Source organism: Gallus gallus, chromosome W (assembly GCF_016699485.2).
Source record: "Gallus gallus isolate bGalGal1 chromosome W, bGalGal1.mat.broiler.GRCg7b, whole genome shotgun sequence".
Classification (NCBI taxonomy): domain Eukaryota; kingdom Metazoa; phylum Chordata; class Aves; order Galliformes; family Phasianidae; genus Gallus; species Gallus gallus.
In genome coordinates, this window is record NC_052571.1 from 8,539,331 (window position 1) to 8,554,491 (window position 15,161).

The following is a 15,161-nucleotide window of genomic DNA, read 5'->3' on the forward strand; positions in this document are numbered from 1 at the left end:
AGAACAGGACCGGGAGGCTTTTGCATTCACAGTCCCTGTACGGAATAACCAGGGCCCAGCTCAAAGGTTTCAATGGAAGGTTCTCCCTCAGGGAATGGCCTGTTCACCTACTATTTGTCAGCTTGTGGTGAATACAATTATCGCGCCAGTGAGACGCGACATGCCAGACTGCCAGATTGTCCATTACATGGATGATCTTCTGCTTGCAGCTCCGACAGGTTCCCAACTACAAGCCCTAGAAGCACGGGTGTCAGGCGCGCTCACGGGTGCAGGTTTCACGATCTCCCAAGAAAAGGTACAACGAGGGCCGGGGATAGAATTCCTGGGATATAAGTTTGGATCATCCACAGTTATCCCCGAGGGCCTGGAGATTAAGCCTCACGTAACCAACCTGTGGGATGTTCAGAAATTGGTAGGAGCTATCCAGTGGGTCCGGGGAGCACTGGGTATTCCACCACGATTAATGAAGCCCTTTTATGACCAGCTGAAGGGCTCAGACCCACGGGAAAGGAGAGAGTGGACCTCAGAGATGGACGCTGCCTGGCAAGAAATACTATCACTGTGCTCAACAGCAAGTTTGTCCAGGTGGACACCGGGTATCCCCCTAGAGGGCGCTGTTACTCGCTGCCAGGATGGAGCCGTAGCTGTCATTGGTCATGCACTGGGCTCCTGTCCACAACCTCTGCGCTGGCTGTTCTCAGCACAGCCGGTGCGGGCATTTACCCCATGGGTGGAGTTTCTCTCCCTGCTACTTAGTAAGGCAAGGACATCTGCATTTAGGGATTTTGGAAAGGATTTGGATATAGTCCACCTGCCCAGGTTCTTCCGAGATTCACAGATCTTGCCTGACGAAATCCTCCTAGCCCTGCATGGGTTCGGAGGCAAGCTTAGGTATGCGGGTTCCCTTCCGATTTTCGAGCTGGCACGCCCGCTCCGGGTGTCACTCCGTCTTCGGGTTGTTGCTTCTCCCCTTGATGGTCCAACAGTATTTACGGATGCCTCTTCATCGACAGGTCAGGGGGCGGTTGTCTGGAAGAACCAGACGGGTGACTGGGAAATTAGAACATTTCAAGATCACGGTGTCAGTGTTCAGACGCTTGAGGCGCAGGCGGTAGCGATGGTACTGCTCCTCTGGCCAGACACCCCTTGCAATGTAGTCACTGACTCTGCTTTCATTGCAAAAATGTTAATACGAATGGGGCAGGAAGGACAACCCAGTACTTCGATTGCCTTCCTCTTGGAGGAAGCATTGACGGCAAGGACAGCGCCCGCTGCTGTTCTTCATGTGCGAAGTCATTCAGACGTTCCGGGATTCTTTACAACTGGCAATGCCCTCGCTGACCAACACGCGGGGCACAAGGTTCTTACGGTGAGGGAGGCTAGAGACCTACATTCTACGCTACACCTAGGGGCTCGAGCACTGTCAAGGACATGTTCAATTCCTATGGCGGTGGCCCGGGAGGTGGTGCAGGCATGCCCTCACTGTAATTCAGCCCCTGCGCTTAGTGCGGGAGTGAACCCTAGGGGAATTGCACCTCTCGACGTCTGGCAGACGGACTTCACGCTGGAGCCTCGTCTGGCGCCGAGGTCTTGGCTTGCGGTTACTGTTGATACCGCGTCCACTGTCATTGTTGCTACCCAACATGGCCGCGCGAATTCTTCTGCAGCACAACATCACTGGTCGGTGTGCGTTGCGACATTAGGCCTACCGAGTCACATTAAGACAGACAATGGCTCCTGCTTCATCTCGCGCTCCACCAAGGAGTGGCTAGCGCGTTGGGGCATCACGCATAGTACAGGTATCCCTGGCAACTCGCAGGGCCAGGCTATTGTCGAAAGAGCGAATCGGCTCCTCAAGGAAAAGTTGCGTGTCCTTGGGGAGGGGGAAAATTACAGGGGAAAGATTCCAGTGAGCCAACAGGGAGAGTTGCTGGCTCGTGCGTTGTATGCATTAAACCATTTTGAACGGGGGGAGAATCACCGCACCCCTATGCAAAAGCACTGGCAACCGAGGATTATTGAAGAAGGACCACCGGTGAAGATTAAGATCGACAATGGGTTATGGGAATCAGGGTGGTCTATTTTAGTTTGGGGTAGAGGCTACGCAGCGGTCAAAAACAAAGAGTCAGGAAACATTATATGGGTTCCATCGAGGAAAGTTAAGCCAGAGTTTGGCCTCAAGTAACGAGAACTGAGCGTTTCTGTTGCAGGCGTGGCTACTGGGGAAGCCGAAGACCCCGACACCAGAGAAGCGGAAAAAAACACTTATATGGGTGCGTGGACCACCGAAGACAGGCCAGGACACGGACCCGGCAACACAGACGTTACTGCCCACACCGAGAAATTTGGTTCTATCTCTGCTAATGTGTCTGTATCTATGTTCTTTGCCAGGGGGTGGCACAGCTATTGACTTCTTGCTTTTAGCTCAAAGCCACGGATGTGAGGATGTCGAAGGGTTCTGTTGCTTCAACTTAAGTGATCACAGCGCATCGATCCATAAACAACTACAGTGGATGCAAGGCCACACACAGAAGATCAAGATGCAGGCCGATTCCTTCGGTGAATGGTTGGAGGGTCTGTTTGGGGAATTAGAGCCGTGGCTAAAACAAATGCTTAAAACGCTTATCGTAGGTTTAGCAATATTCTTGGCTATTATGCTCTGTCTTCCATGCTTTGTTCAGCTTCTTAAGGCATGCTTAAGAAACTTCATAGAGGAAATCTCACGTCAGCAGTACGTGTATCAGCGCATTCAGGAGCAATTATAGACGCACTTAGGAATAGAAATAGAGTTAGGATTTGCGTTCGCGTTGTTACGGGTCAGCTTTCTGTGGCATGGGGAGGGGGAGATGTTGTAATAGGCGGGATTGGGGTCTCGGGATGTAACGTGTCAGGCTCCTCCCCATGTGTTAGGTACGTGCCACGTGTACCATCCAGTGGGCGTACACGAAGGGTTAAAAGATATATAAGTGCTTGTTAGAACTTAATAAACGCCATTTTGCCGCTCATCATATTGATGTCACCTCGGTATTTGGCCAAGCCGCAGGCTCCCCTAAGCAACGAACATCACGGTTGCCTGCGAAAGGCAACAAATGTTCCACTACATCGATGATTTGATGTTAACGTCTGACTCAATCGAGGCATTAGAGAAGACAGTACCATCATTAATTACTTATTTACAGGAAAAAGGATGGGCTATAAACCCACAAAAAGTACAAGGACCAGGGCTATCAGTTAAATTCCTGGGTGTTGTCTGGTCAGGTAAGACTAAGGTGTTACCCAGTGCAATCATCGATAAGATCCAAGCGTTCCCGGTTCCTACGAAACCAAAGCAGTTGCAGGAGTTTTTGGGTATATTAGGATATTGGCGATCCTTTATTCCCCACTTAGCACAACTGCTAAAACCCTTATATCGATTAACAAAAAAAGGCCAAGTATGGGATTGGGGTAGAACAGAACAAGAAGCCTTCCAGCAAGCAAAAATAGCTGTTAAACAGGCCCAGGCGCTAGGTACATTTGATCCGACCCTTCCAGCCGAACTGGATGTGCATGTAACCCAAGAAGGGTTTGGCTGGGGGCTGTGGCAGCGCCAGAGTTCTGTTCGAATCCCAATTGGGTTCTGGTCACAGATTTGGCATGGAGCAGAAGAGAGATACAGCATGGTTGAAAAGCAGTTATTGGCTACCTATTCTGCATTGCAGGCAGCAGAACCAATAACTCAGACCGCAGAGGTTATTGTCAAAGCAACTTTACCAATTCAAGGGTGGGTAAAAGACCTAACCCACAATCCTAAGACCGGGGTGGCCCAATCACAAACAGTAGCACGCTGGGTTGCCTATCTTAGCCAAAGAAGCCGCCTGTCATCATCTCCACTGAAGGAAGAACTTGGGCCAGTAACATATCACAGCGAGACACCTGAGGAAATAGTGGTTACTTGTCCAGAAAAGAGTCCTGTACAGGAGGGAAAATACCCTATCCCAGAAGATGCCTGGTATACAGATGGATCCAGCAGAGGGAACCCAAGTAGGTGGCGAGCTGTCGCATACCATCCCTCAACTGAAACAATATGGTTTGAAGAAGGGGATGGACAAAGTAGCCAGTGGGCTGAGCTACGAGCTGTGTGGATGGTGATAACTCAAGAGCCTGGCAACAGTGCACTAAACATCTGCACAGATAGTTGGGCAGTCTACCGAGGGCTCACACTCTGCATAGCACAGTGGGCCACTCAGGATTGGACAATCCATGCCCGACCTATCTGGGGCAAAGATATGTGGGTTGATATATGGAACGTGGTTAGGCACAGGACCGTACGAGCATACCACGTCTCTGGACATCAACCCTTGCAGTCACCAGGCAATGATGAAGCTGACACACTGGCTCGAGTCCGATGGTTGGGAAGTACACCACCAGAAGACATAGCCCACTGGCTGCATCGGAAATTACGGCATGCAGGACAGAAAACCATGTGGGCAGCAGCTAAAGCATGGGGGTTGCCCATACAGTTACCAGATATTGTCCAGGCATGTCAGGACTGTGACGCTTGCTCGCGAATGAGACCAAGACCTCTGCCGGAAACTACGGCCCATCTCGCTAGAGGACACAACCCATTACAGCGATGGCAGATCGATTATATAGGTCCCCTTCCTCGATCGGAGGGGGCCAGATATGCCCTAACTTGTGTCGATACAGCAAGTGGACTGATGCAAGCCTATCCTGTAGCAAAGGCAAACCAAGCCTATACCATCAAAGCTCTAACTAGATTGATGGCATCATACGGGACTCCTGAGGTTATTGAGAGTGATCAAGGTACACATTTCACAGGTGCAACTGTGCAGAAGTGGGCTGAAGACAATAACATTGAATGGCGGTTTCACCTGCCCTACAATCCAATGGGAACAGGCCTAACAGAAAGATACAATGGGATCCTGAAGGCTGCTCTGAAGGCAGATTCACACTCCTTGCAGGGGTGGACCAAAAGGCTTTATGAAACCCTGCGAGACTTGAATGAGAGACCAAGAGATGGCAGACCCAGTGCTTTAAAAATGCTGCAGACAACTTGGGCCTCCCCACTTAGGATACAAATTACAAGCAAGGACACCTCACTCAAGCCACAAGTTGGCACCATGAATAATCTTCTGCTCCCTGCCCCTGATGACCTAGAGCCCGGGAGACACAAGGTAAAATGGCCTTGGAAGGTGCAAGCAGGACCAAAATGGTGTGGTCTCCTTGCACCTTGGAGGAGATTGTTAGAGGTTGGGGGATCAGTAAACCCTTCAGTAATCGGTGTATGGCCAACAGAGGTAATAGTTGACACCCCTGTTTTCATTGCAAGGGGGACATTAATCATGTCCATGTGGCAAGATTCATTCAGTCGCAGATTTTGGGCCAAAGAGTGTGGTATCGAAGGCCAGGACGTGCCCCGATACAGGCAGAAGTGTTGACTCAAGACCGAAATACAGCCTGCATCTTACCGTGGAGGGCGGACCTACCCCTCCTCGTACCTATTAAACATCTGTTTTACTCCCCTTGAGGTTTTAAGTTCACAGGATGGCCAGCAGGAGCAACATCACTCAAACACGCTTATGAGGAAACATCATGACACCCTGTGACACACTGCTGAACTTTTGGGAACTGGAGAGCATGAATCAGAAGCGCTACTGGTCCTTGGAAAAGATACGCCTCGAGAAAGAACATCAAGTACTGGCCCAACAGAACCGTGAAGGGGACTGCCACTGATTGCCTTTATTGTCTTGACATCCTATATTGCGGCAGGCATTGTGTATGCGTCATGATGTGCATTGTGTCTTGGGCCACCAGGTTGCAGGGGCTCACCCTCTACCTGCTCAGTCATTGGTTCATGCTGTGAAGGGGTGGAGTGTAGTGGAATTCCAGGGTCACAGCCTGAACCAATGGGTGGGCTATGTGAGTGTGTGAGTGCCTGGAACAGGGGGGGGTGGTTTGGAGCCACCCCTTCTGTCTTTGCAATACTTCCTGTGCAGTCTGAGTCTGCGCGGGTCCCTCTCTTTGCCCCCACCCTTCTCTCCAACGGTACGAACGGGGGAGGGACACATTCCTCAGCTCATCTCTCTCTGTGCGCTGTTACCGGGAGGGGTGAGTCAATTCCTTTTGATATCTTTTCCTCGTGTGTCTATTTCTCAAATAAAGGCTCTGTCATTGCCTTCATTTGTTCTACACCACCCTTCAGAGAAGAAATTTTGCTAATAACCAACCTGAATCTCCCCTGGTGCAACTTGAGGCTGTTACCTCTCATCCTATTTATTATTAGTTTTGTGGGAGAAGAGGCCAACCCCCACCTTGCCACAACCTCCTTTCAGGTAGTTGTAGAGAGCGATAAGGACTCCTCTGAGCCGCCTCTTCTCCAGATTAAACAACCCCAGTTCCCTCAGCCGCTCCTTATAAGACTTGTGCTCCAGACCCCTCACCAGCTTCATTGCCCTTCTCTGGATATGCTCCAGGGCCTCAATGTCTTTCTTGTAGTGAGGGGTCCAACACTGAACACAGTACTTGAGGTGTGGCCTCACCAGGGCTACGTACAGAGGGATGTTCACTTCCCTGTTCCTGCTGGCAATACTATATCTGATCCAAGCCAGGATGCCATTGGTCTTCTTCGTTACCTGGGCACACTGTTGGCTCATGTTCAGCCAAGCATTGACCAATATCCCCATGTCCATTTCTTCCACACACTCCTTCAGCCACTCTGCCCCAAGCCTGTAGCATTGCCTGGGGTTGTTGTGGCCAAAGTGCAGGATCTGGCACTTGGACTCGTTGAACCTCATCCCATTGGCCTCAGCCCAGCAATCCAGCCTATCTAGATCCTTCTGTAGGGCCAGACAGATCAACACTTCCTCCCAGCTTGGTGTCATCTGCAAACTTACTGAGGGTGCGCTCAATGCCCTCATCCAGGTCATCAATAAAGATATTGAAGAGGACAGGCCCCAATACCAACCCCTGGGGAACACCACTCGTGACCGGTCACCAGCTGGATTTAACTCCATTCACCACCATTTTCTGGGCCCGGCCCTCCAGCCAGTTCTTTACCCAACCAAGAGCGTACCTGTCCAAGCCACGGGCTGCCAGCTTCTGCAGGAGAATACTGTGGGAGACAGTGTCAAAGGCTTTGCTGAAGTCCAGGTAGACTACATCAACAGCCTTTCCCTCATCCACCAGGCAGGTCACCTGATCACAGAAGGAGATCTAGTTGGTCAAGCAAGACCTGCCGTTTGTGAACCCATGCTGTCTGGGCCTGATCCCCTGGCTGTCCCGCACATACTGTGTGATCTCACTCAAGATGATCTGCTCCATAACCTTTCCCTGGCACCAAGGTCAGGCCGACAGGCCTATAGTTCCCCAGATTTTCCTTACGACCCTTCTTGTAGATGGAAGTCACATTGGCAAGCCTCCAATCCTCTGGGATCTCTCCAGTTGACCAGGAACACTGATAGATGGTAGAAAGCAGCTTGGCAATCACCTCTGCCAGTTCCCTCAGCACTCTCGGGTGGATCCCATCTCGCCCCATGGACTTGTGACAGTCCAGGTGGAGTAGTGGGTCTCTGACTGTTTCCACCTGAATCGTGGGGAGTTTATTTTGCTCCCCATCCCAAACTTCCAGGTCAGGGGGTAGAATACCCCAAGGATAATTAGTCTTTTAAAGACATATAAAGATGGCATTGAGGACCTCAGTGGTCATGTTCCCTGCCACACCCAGGAAAGGATAGAGATTCTCCTTAGTCCTCTTCTTACTGTTAATATATTTGTAAAAAAGTTTTTTGTTCTCTTTTACCCCAGCAGCCAAGTTGAGTTCAAACTGGGCTTTTGCCTTTCTAATTTTCTCTCTGCACATCCTAACCACTTCTTTGTACTCTCCTTGAGTTGCCCGTCCCTTTTTCCACAGGAGTTAGACTCTCTTTTTCTTCTGGAGCCTCAGAAAAAGTTCCCTGTTCACCCACTTCGGTCATCTTCTCCCTTGGCTCATCTTACAGCACAGAGGGACAGCCTGCTCCTGCACCTTTAAGACTTCCTTCTTGAGGAGCGACCAGCCTTCCAAGACCCCCTTACCCTTCAGGACTGAATCCCAAAGGACTCACCTTACCAGGGTCCTGAATAGTTCAAAGTCTGCCCTCCAGAAGTTCAAGGTAGCAGTTTTGCTGGCCCCTCTCCTGAGTTCACCAAGAATCAAGAACTCTACTATTTTGTGGTCACTCTGTCCAAGACAGCTCCCAATCTCCACACCTCCCACCAGTCCTTCTCTGTGAACAGCAGGTCTAGCGGAGCACCTCCCCTGGTAGGCTCTCTTACTAGTTGTATCAGGAAGTTATACACTCTAGAAACCTCCTAGAATGCTCCTTCTGCGCTGTATTGTATTTCCAGTATATATCAGGGAAGTTGAAGTCCCCCATGAGAACAAGGACTGGCGATAACACAACTTCTGCCAACTGGTCATAGAACACCTCATCTGTCTCTCCGTCCTGGTTAGGCAGTCTATAACAGACTCCCACCAGGTTGTCAGCCTTGTTGGATCCTTACCCATGGAGATTCAACCTTATCATTCCCAGCCCTGAGCTCAACAACATCAAAACATTCTCTAACAGAGAGAGTATTGTAGCTAAGTTCCAAAGTACTTGTTATAGCTTTCAGGAAATTTCCTCCCAATTAATATTATGTGAAACAAAACAGGCGTTGTGCTTTACTTGAAGAAAAAAGAAATGCAATACAGATCAGCTTCTTTTCTGAATAAAAGATGTTAGCAACAACAGAAACAAGCAGGCAAGCCCATGTATGTAGAATAACCTCACTGCCTCACTCCTAGCCCTGCCCCATCAACATAAATGAACACCCAGCTAGACAGACTCCGAGTTCCCTCATCACAAAGCTGTCTTTCAACCACTGCTACAAAACAATCAAGCTTAAGGACAGTGCCACTACAGATGCTTCTACACAAATGGTCTCTAAGCATCTCCAAAGAGGTTCCTGAAAGAAGTAAGGAAGGATGGATGTCAAGGAAACAATGTGACTATATAAGCCTTATCTAAACCATTCACTACCAGTAGCTGGATCAATGACTACACAGAAGATTTGGGTCCAAATAAGACAAAACTTACCATTAATCAGGAAGAAAAAAGCCCCAGTTTCATTGGCCACTGCTCGGGCAATCAAAGTTTTCCCAGTGCCAGGGGGACCATACAGCAGGATTCCACGTGGAGGCTGGGGTCAGAGACAAGGGACTTAGGTGGTAAGCTAGTATCTGAATGCCTAATTAGCTTTACAGTGAAATTCCAAGCATTTCATAAAGTCAGTCCAAAATTGCGATGCAAGCTCATGCAACAGCTACCATCCTACCATCAACACCCTTACTACTTTGCATGATACAAACAAAAACCTTGCCAGTTATGGCAGTACTGACTCAGAACTCTGCTCTACTTTACAAATGCCAATACTTTAATCTGCATCTAAAACATGTAAGGAAATACTCTCCTAACACCAGCATTCAAAAAATAAATACAAAAGTTACTTATTCCCATCCAATAAGTAAGCCTCCTACATCAAGAAGCATCAATAAAGGTAAGATCACTCATCCACCTGTTACACACAGGTGCTTACCTTCACCCCTATAGCCTTGAAGAGCGCAGGGTGTCGGAGAGGAAGTTCTACCATCTCTTTGATCTGAGCCAGCTGCTTCCGGCAGCCACCAATATCATCATAGCCCACCTCATTTAATGACTCTTCTTCATCCTACCAGGAAGGAAATTTATTAGACATTTGAGTGAAAACAGTAGTTCAACAATTCCTCCTAATTCACAGAACCAGGAATCTGAGCTTTGTTTGGTGCCATTTCTTTGTTGTTCTGAGATTCTCATTTTCAAGTCTTCCTCATGTCTTCCACAATTGTTTCTTAGCTCTGATTCCCATACATACAATTGAAATTGCCTGCATGTACCTAGTCCTCACTGGAACCCACCCCCTTGAATAACAGACACTACTACCAGGTTCCCTACAGATTCTAGCACAAAACAGTGTGATCCTCTGCAGCTAACAGAAAAACAGTGAAATCCAGTATAAAATCTACTTAGTACTTAAACTGTCAGTGATATTTGTAACTATTTGAAATATCCTAGCTATCATGCAGTTCTCAGACATAGTGTTTTCTTTTGGGATTGACTCAAACTAAGAGAATATTGAGATTCAGACATGCAGATAAGACCAGCTGTAACTAATTCTTCTAGTACAGCCCTGCAGCATTCATTTAGCTCACATCTGTGCAAATCTCTACTGGTCTTAGTTATCCATAACATCAGGCAACACTAAAATCATAAAATAAAATAGCCTGGAATCTCAGAGGGACTCAGACCAAAACCCTACAAAGCCAGGACTATTACTTCAAGCAGGTTGCTCAGTTTGTACCTAAAAAGCACTGAAGGTCTTCAGTCTTAGAGATTCCTGCCTTCTCTGGGCCCTGTCCTAAGATTTAGGGAAACCTTTTTCCTAATACCTACTGGGAATTTCTCTTGAGCCAGCTTGTGTCATTGCCTCTAGTCTTGTCCTCAGTCACAACTCTCCACCAGGTGGATATCAGTAAGCCTGCCCTTTCACCTTCCCTTCTCTAGGCTGCATAAAACCATTCTCCCAGCCTCTTGTTTATTTCGACCTCCAACTCCTCCTTGTTTGGAGGAATTTGTTCCTGTCTACCTCTGCTGTGTCCTGAGGAGCGCAAACAAGATTCTCTGGTGCCTCACAACTGTTGAGGTGAATTTTTCAGAAGGCAGCTAACTACAAACCAGCACTCTCTCTGACTTGTGGGTAGTAAAAAGGCAGTCACTTCATGAGGCATACCAACCACCTTTATCCTGTATCTCTGAGATTTCCTACTCTTTATAAAAAGTGAAGTGCCCAACTCCTGACAGACAAGCCAGAGTCTGCCTTAAACTTGGGATATTCAAGGCTAAATACTTTGAGGGATTGAAATAAAAATAAAATAAATTATTTGAAAATCAAGTTTCTCACTCAAAAAGCATTAATTGTTTTCTCTTCATATGGCATGAAATCTAGCAGCACATGAAGCCCTCCCTGCTGTGGATCAAGGGAACTTTGGAATTAAACGATGCATTTAATGTCCATAAATTCCATTTAATTTCCAGCACAAGATATCTGGAAGCAGATATAAAACCAGCTGCTACCAAATTATAGCAGCTCCTTAACAAACCTAAGCATCAGTGTTATCTCAATATCTGAGGAAGGATACTGGCAGCAAATTTCTCTAGCTACTGTCAGGAGCAGCTCATCCACTGAAGCCAGAGCTTCTAACCATTACATTCTATACACAAAATGTCAAACCAGGAACTGCAAACACTGTCACGGAAACAGATGTCACTTGACAGAGTGGATTCAGTACAAGAACTGAGTGACAGGATTCTGCTCACCTCTCGTTTGATGGGCTCTCCTTCGCAATGGATTACTGTGTCTGGAGCCACTATGCAGTAAGGACTTGGATCTGTCTCCACCACTTTGAACTCCACTGCACGCATCCCTCCTCGCACCAAGAAGATGTCACCTGTAAAATCTCACATTTTTAACAACCCACTGCAACTGACATCTGCAAAGCATCAACCCCTATGCTACCAGCAGCCCCAAAGGACAAGGAAGTAGGTTACACATGCATATACCACTGGTATTTTAAATATTGCTCTGTGTTTTAAACTCAAGAGCTGCATGTACTGGGACAACCAGGGCACCATTTAAATCTGTAGCAGTTAAAACTTATCAAATTTCATCCAGAATCAAACAGCAAACAAAAGAAAAGAATACTCTCCCTAAATACCAAATAATTAAAAGCAATGAACCACATTTTCCATTTGGTTTCAGTTTAACTGTTCTAGAACACTTTTTATTCATAAAAGACAGCTTCCTGAAAATAAATCATATATATATATTTTTAAAAAGTTCTAATTGGTTTACAATTTGTGTTTGATCAGCCACCTAGTCACAAATCTGCCCAAGGTCCAAGTAGTCCCTAATCTTCTGAAACAGGCTAAGAATAGAGTCCAACAGTAAGATGCTCATGCTGTTCCTGTCTCCTTTAGAAAGGACCTATCAATTTATAAGAGCTGCTTACTCCCAGTGTGTAGCCCAGGGACAATAAATAGTGCAATCACAAGTAAAAAGTCATAAGATAAAAGAAATTTTAGTCAAAAGCAACCAGGGAAGAGACAAGATGTCCTAACATAATAAAAAATTATTTTGAATTTATTATAAGTTGCTATTAGTTAGAACAGCTCATCTTCAGAAACAGAATAATATATAATATTGCACTATGACTCCTGGCTAAACTTGCCTAAAGAAGCTAGAAAACTTGATTCAATTAGCATTTATACTTTATTAGGACCTATTTGTTCCAGCAAAGGTGCTACTAATACAGCTCTAAAAGCACATTTTGTTTTCTAAGCACTCTCTCAGTTACTAATTCAATTACTTTGAAGAAGTGAATTTAATCAGGGTGCCAGCTGGTACATATCTAACCAATTGATTAACACACAAGCAAACACCTAATCCTGTCAAGTAGTAGCAAGTGAATTTAACAAGATTTTATCATAAGTTCTACATAAGCCTTTTCTAACACACTCTCATCCAATACAGGAAAAAAAAAATCAGCATCATCAAAATCTCACTCTACAGATGCCAGTCTGATGCTTTGCAGAGATATGTGCAAGTCCCTAGAAATCTCCTTTACTCAGTCTCAGAACTAGACCACAATCATTGTCATCAGTACTTGTATAACAGGTGCTATTACCTTTCCTGATGGGTCTGTATGCTTCCAGGAAGTATGGCTTGAGATAGACCTCAAACAGATTCCCCGTGATCCCTTCTACTGTGTCATCAATTGGCAGCACATGGATACGTTTGCCATATTTCACATCTGGGCAGGGCTGGATGCTGCAACAGAAAAAAAAAAAAAATGCCAGTTAGCCACATCATCTTGGACTTGCACCCAAGCCTGGAAAAGGTTGCGAAGTCTCTTCCCAGGCCAGTACAACTTCCAGAAAGGACTCTCCAAATCCTTGCTGACACTACCTGCCTAAGAACATTTCAATACTGACAGGGTAAATACAGTACCCACTGGAAAACTACTCTCTATGATACATGCCTTCATTCACTCCTCTCAAGGGGAAGAGGTCTCCAGATTTGATGACAATGCAAAGGGCCCTATAGCTGCTCCAGTGCCTGCAATGGTTCTGTGATTAAACTGAAGAACTCAGTCTGTGCCAGTGTATGGGAACTGTTGAGTCATAGCCTGAACCACTGATTGAGCACCTGGGGAAAGGACCCGGTCAGCCCTAGGAGCACAGGTGAAGGCAATTCACCTGTGTGACCAGAAGGGGTGAAGCCTGGCTGTACCTCTCTTAGACCTCATTTAAGGGCTGACTGCCACTAGGGAAGGATCTTCTCTTGGAGATTTCTCCTTGGTGAAGCTTTCTCCTGCAAACCTAGAATCTTTGGATATGGGTAAGCACTCTTCTTCCTTTCCTTTATAGCACTCTTTCTAATGCGTTGGTCTGTCTGTCATCACACCTTTGTTGTAACACCTTTCCTGTTGTATTGATTTGTCCAATTACTACAGTTAGTGTTATTTACACCTTTATGTAAGACAAAGAAATGACTGTAAAATTCAAATTGCTTAGTAAGGACAGCAATTCCTGCTAAATCAAGGATAGAAGGACAAAAAGAAACTGAAGCAGGTCTGTCACAAGAACACAAGGAGAAAGAGTCAAAACATAACTGTCTGACTCTGAGTAAACTAAGATATGTAGAAAGACTTCAACCATTGTCCAGGTAAACGTATTGTCACCTGATTGTTTCTATGCTAGGATAATGGTGTTAGTAGCCTGGACTTAGAGGGAAGTGAAGTTAGGCAGCTAGGATCCATCTCTAGGGAAAATGACACTGACAAAGCAATTGGAAAAGGGAGAGAAGCCTTTACTCTACAGAAGTGACTCCTGTTAGCTGTGCAGGGAAGATCTTACTGGAAAACGCAGTGTTCTTCCTAGGTAGGGGGACCACCATGGACAAAGGCCACCATGGACAAAGGTACCCAGTACCTGAGGTAACTAGCTGTACTGAAAATACATAATATTGACCTGGAAAAGTGATCAGTGTCCAAAAATCCAGATGATATGAGGTGCCTGTGATCTATGTGGTGGAAATTTGTGGGGAGTGTACCATCATTGTATACCACCGCTCGAGCAGCAATGGTATGGACAGGAAAAAAGAAAATGAAAACCCAAGGGTGGATGAAGTTGCTAGCCTACTTAAACAATATGAAGAGAACAGAGAAGGTGAGTCCATGTGAGCACAGCCCGCTCTGCCCGTATGGTGTTGTGGTTATAGGTGTGGAAGGTGGGTCAACTGGCAGGGTGTGTAAGTGTTGTCCCTCTTTGTTCAGGAGACCAGCTCTCCTCTTGGCTGTCTCTGAGAAAACCACAGACCTAAATGCGGTCACCACAAGACAGTGGGATTATTCTAAGAAGACAGTGGTGACCCAGACAGAAGGCCTGCCCAGAAATGTGGCAGTTCAGGTCTCTGGCTACAGGGAATGCCTGAGTCTGCTGCTGCCAGGGGAGGGTGGCAGGGATTCCATCTGTGTGAGGTGTGAGCAGGTGGGTGAGCTGTTCCACCTGGTGGTGGAGCTCAAGGAAGAGGTGGGGAGGCTAAGGGCCATCAGGGAGTGTGAGTGGGAGGTTGACTGGTGGAGTGACTCGCTGGTGTGCTGAAGGGAAGGGTACCAGGGAGATATCCCCAGAAAAGTGGTGGACTCTGCCCTGTCACAGTCAGACAGACCTGACAGATGAAGAGGGCTGGAAGAGAGTCCTGACTCAGTATCATGGATGCAGCCCCTGCCTGCCTACCCTGCTCCCCTAGGTCCTGCTAAGCAACAGGTTTGAGATGCTGGAAACTGAAGGGGAGGGAGGTGAGTGGGGAGGCGAGGGAGGATCTGCCTAGGAGGGAGCCTAGGGTGAGGCAGTCACCCCCACGCCTTGAGACTGCCTCTGTCAGGAAAGACAGGAGGGTAATTGTGGTGGGTGACTCCCCTCTCAGGGGAACGGAGGGCCCCATTTGTGGATCCGACCTGTAGGGAGGTGTGCTGCCTCCCTGGG

General features: G+C 47.2%; 1 protein-coding gene across 6 annotated transcripts in view; it reads right to left on the reverse strand.

The window, feature by feature from the left end:
* The window catches only part of LOC430766 (transitional endoplasmic reticulum ATPase-like), a 54,859-nt gene that overhangs the window by 14,248 nt on the left and 25,450 nt on the right, over positions 1–15,161 (reverse strand). For 4 of the 6 annotated variants that reach the window (XM_040655265.2, XM_046905156.1, XM_040655266.2 and 1 more), the window contains 4 exons: positions 12,800–12,942; positions 11,433–11,572; positions 9,616–9,747; positions 9,117–9,219 (listed from right to left, as the gene is read on the reverse strand). In XM_040655265.2, coding sequence (XP_040511199.1) covers positions 9,117–9,219; positions 9,616–9,747; positions 11,433–11,572; positions 12,800–12,942 — 518 coding nt within the window. The remainder of the gene's footprint in view (positions 1–9,116; positions 9,220–9,615; positions 9,748–11,432; positions 11,573–12,799; positions 12,943–15,161) is intronic. The other 2 variants (XM_025144579.3, XM_040655268.2) reach the window with 1 other exon arrangement.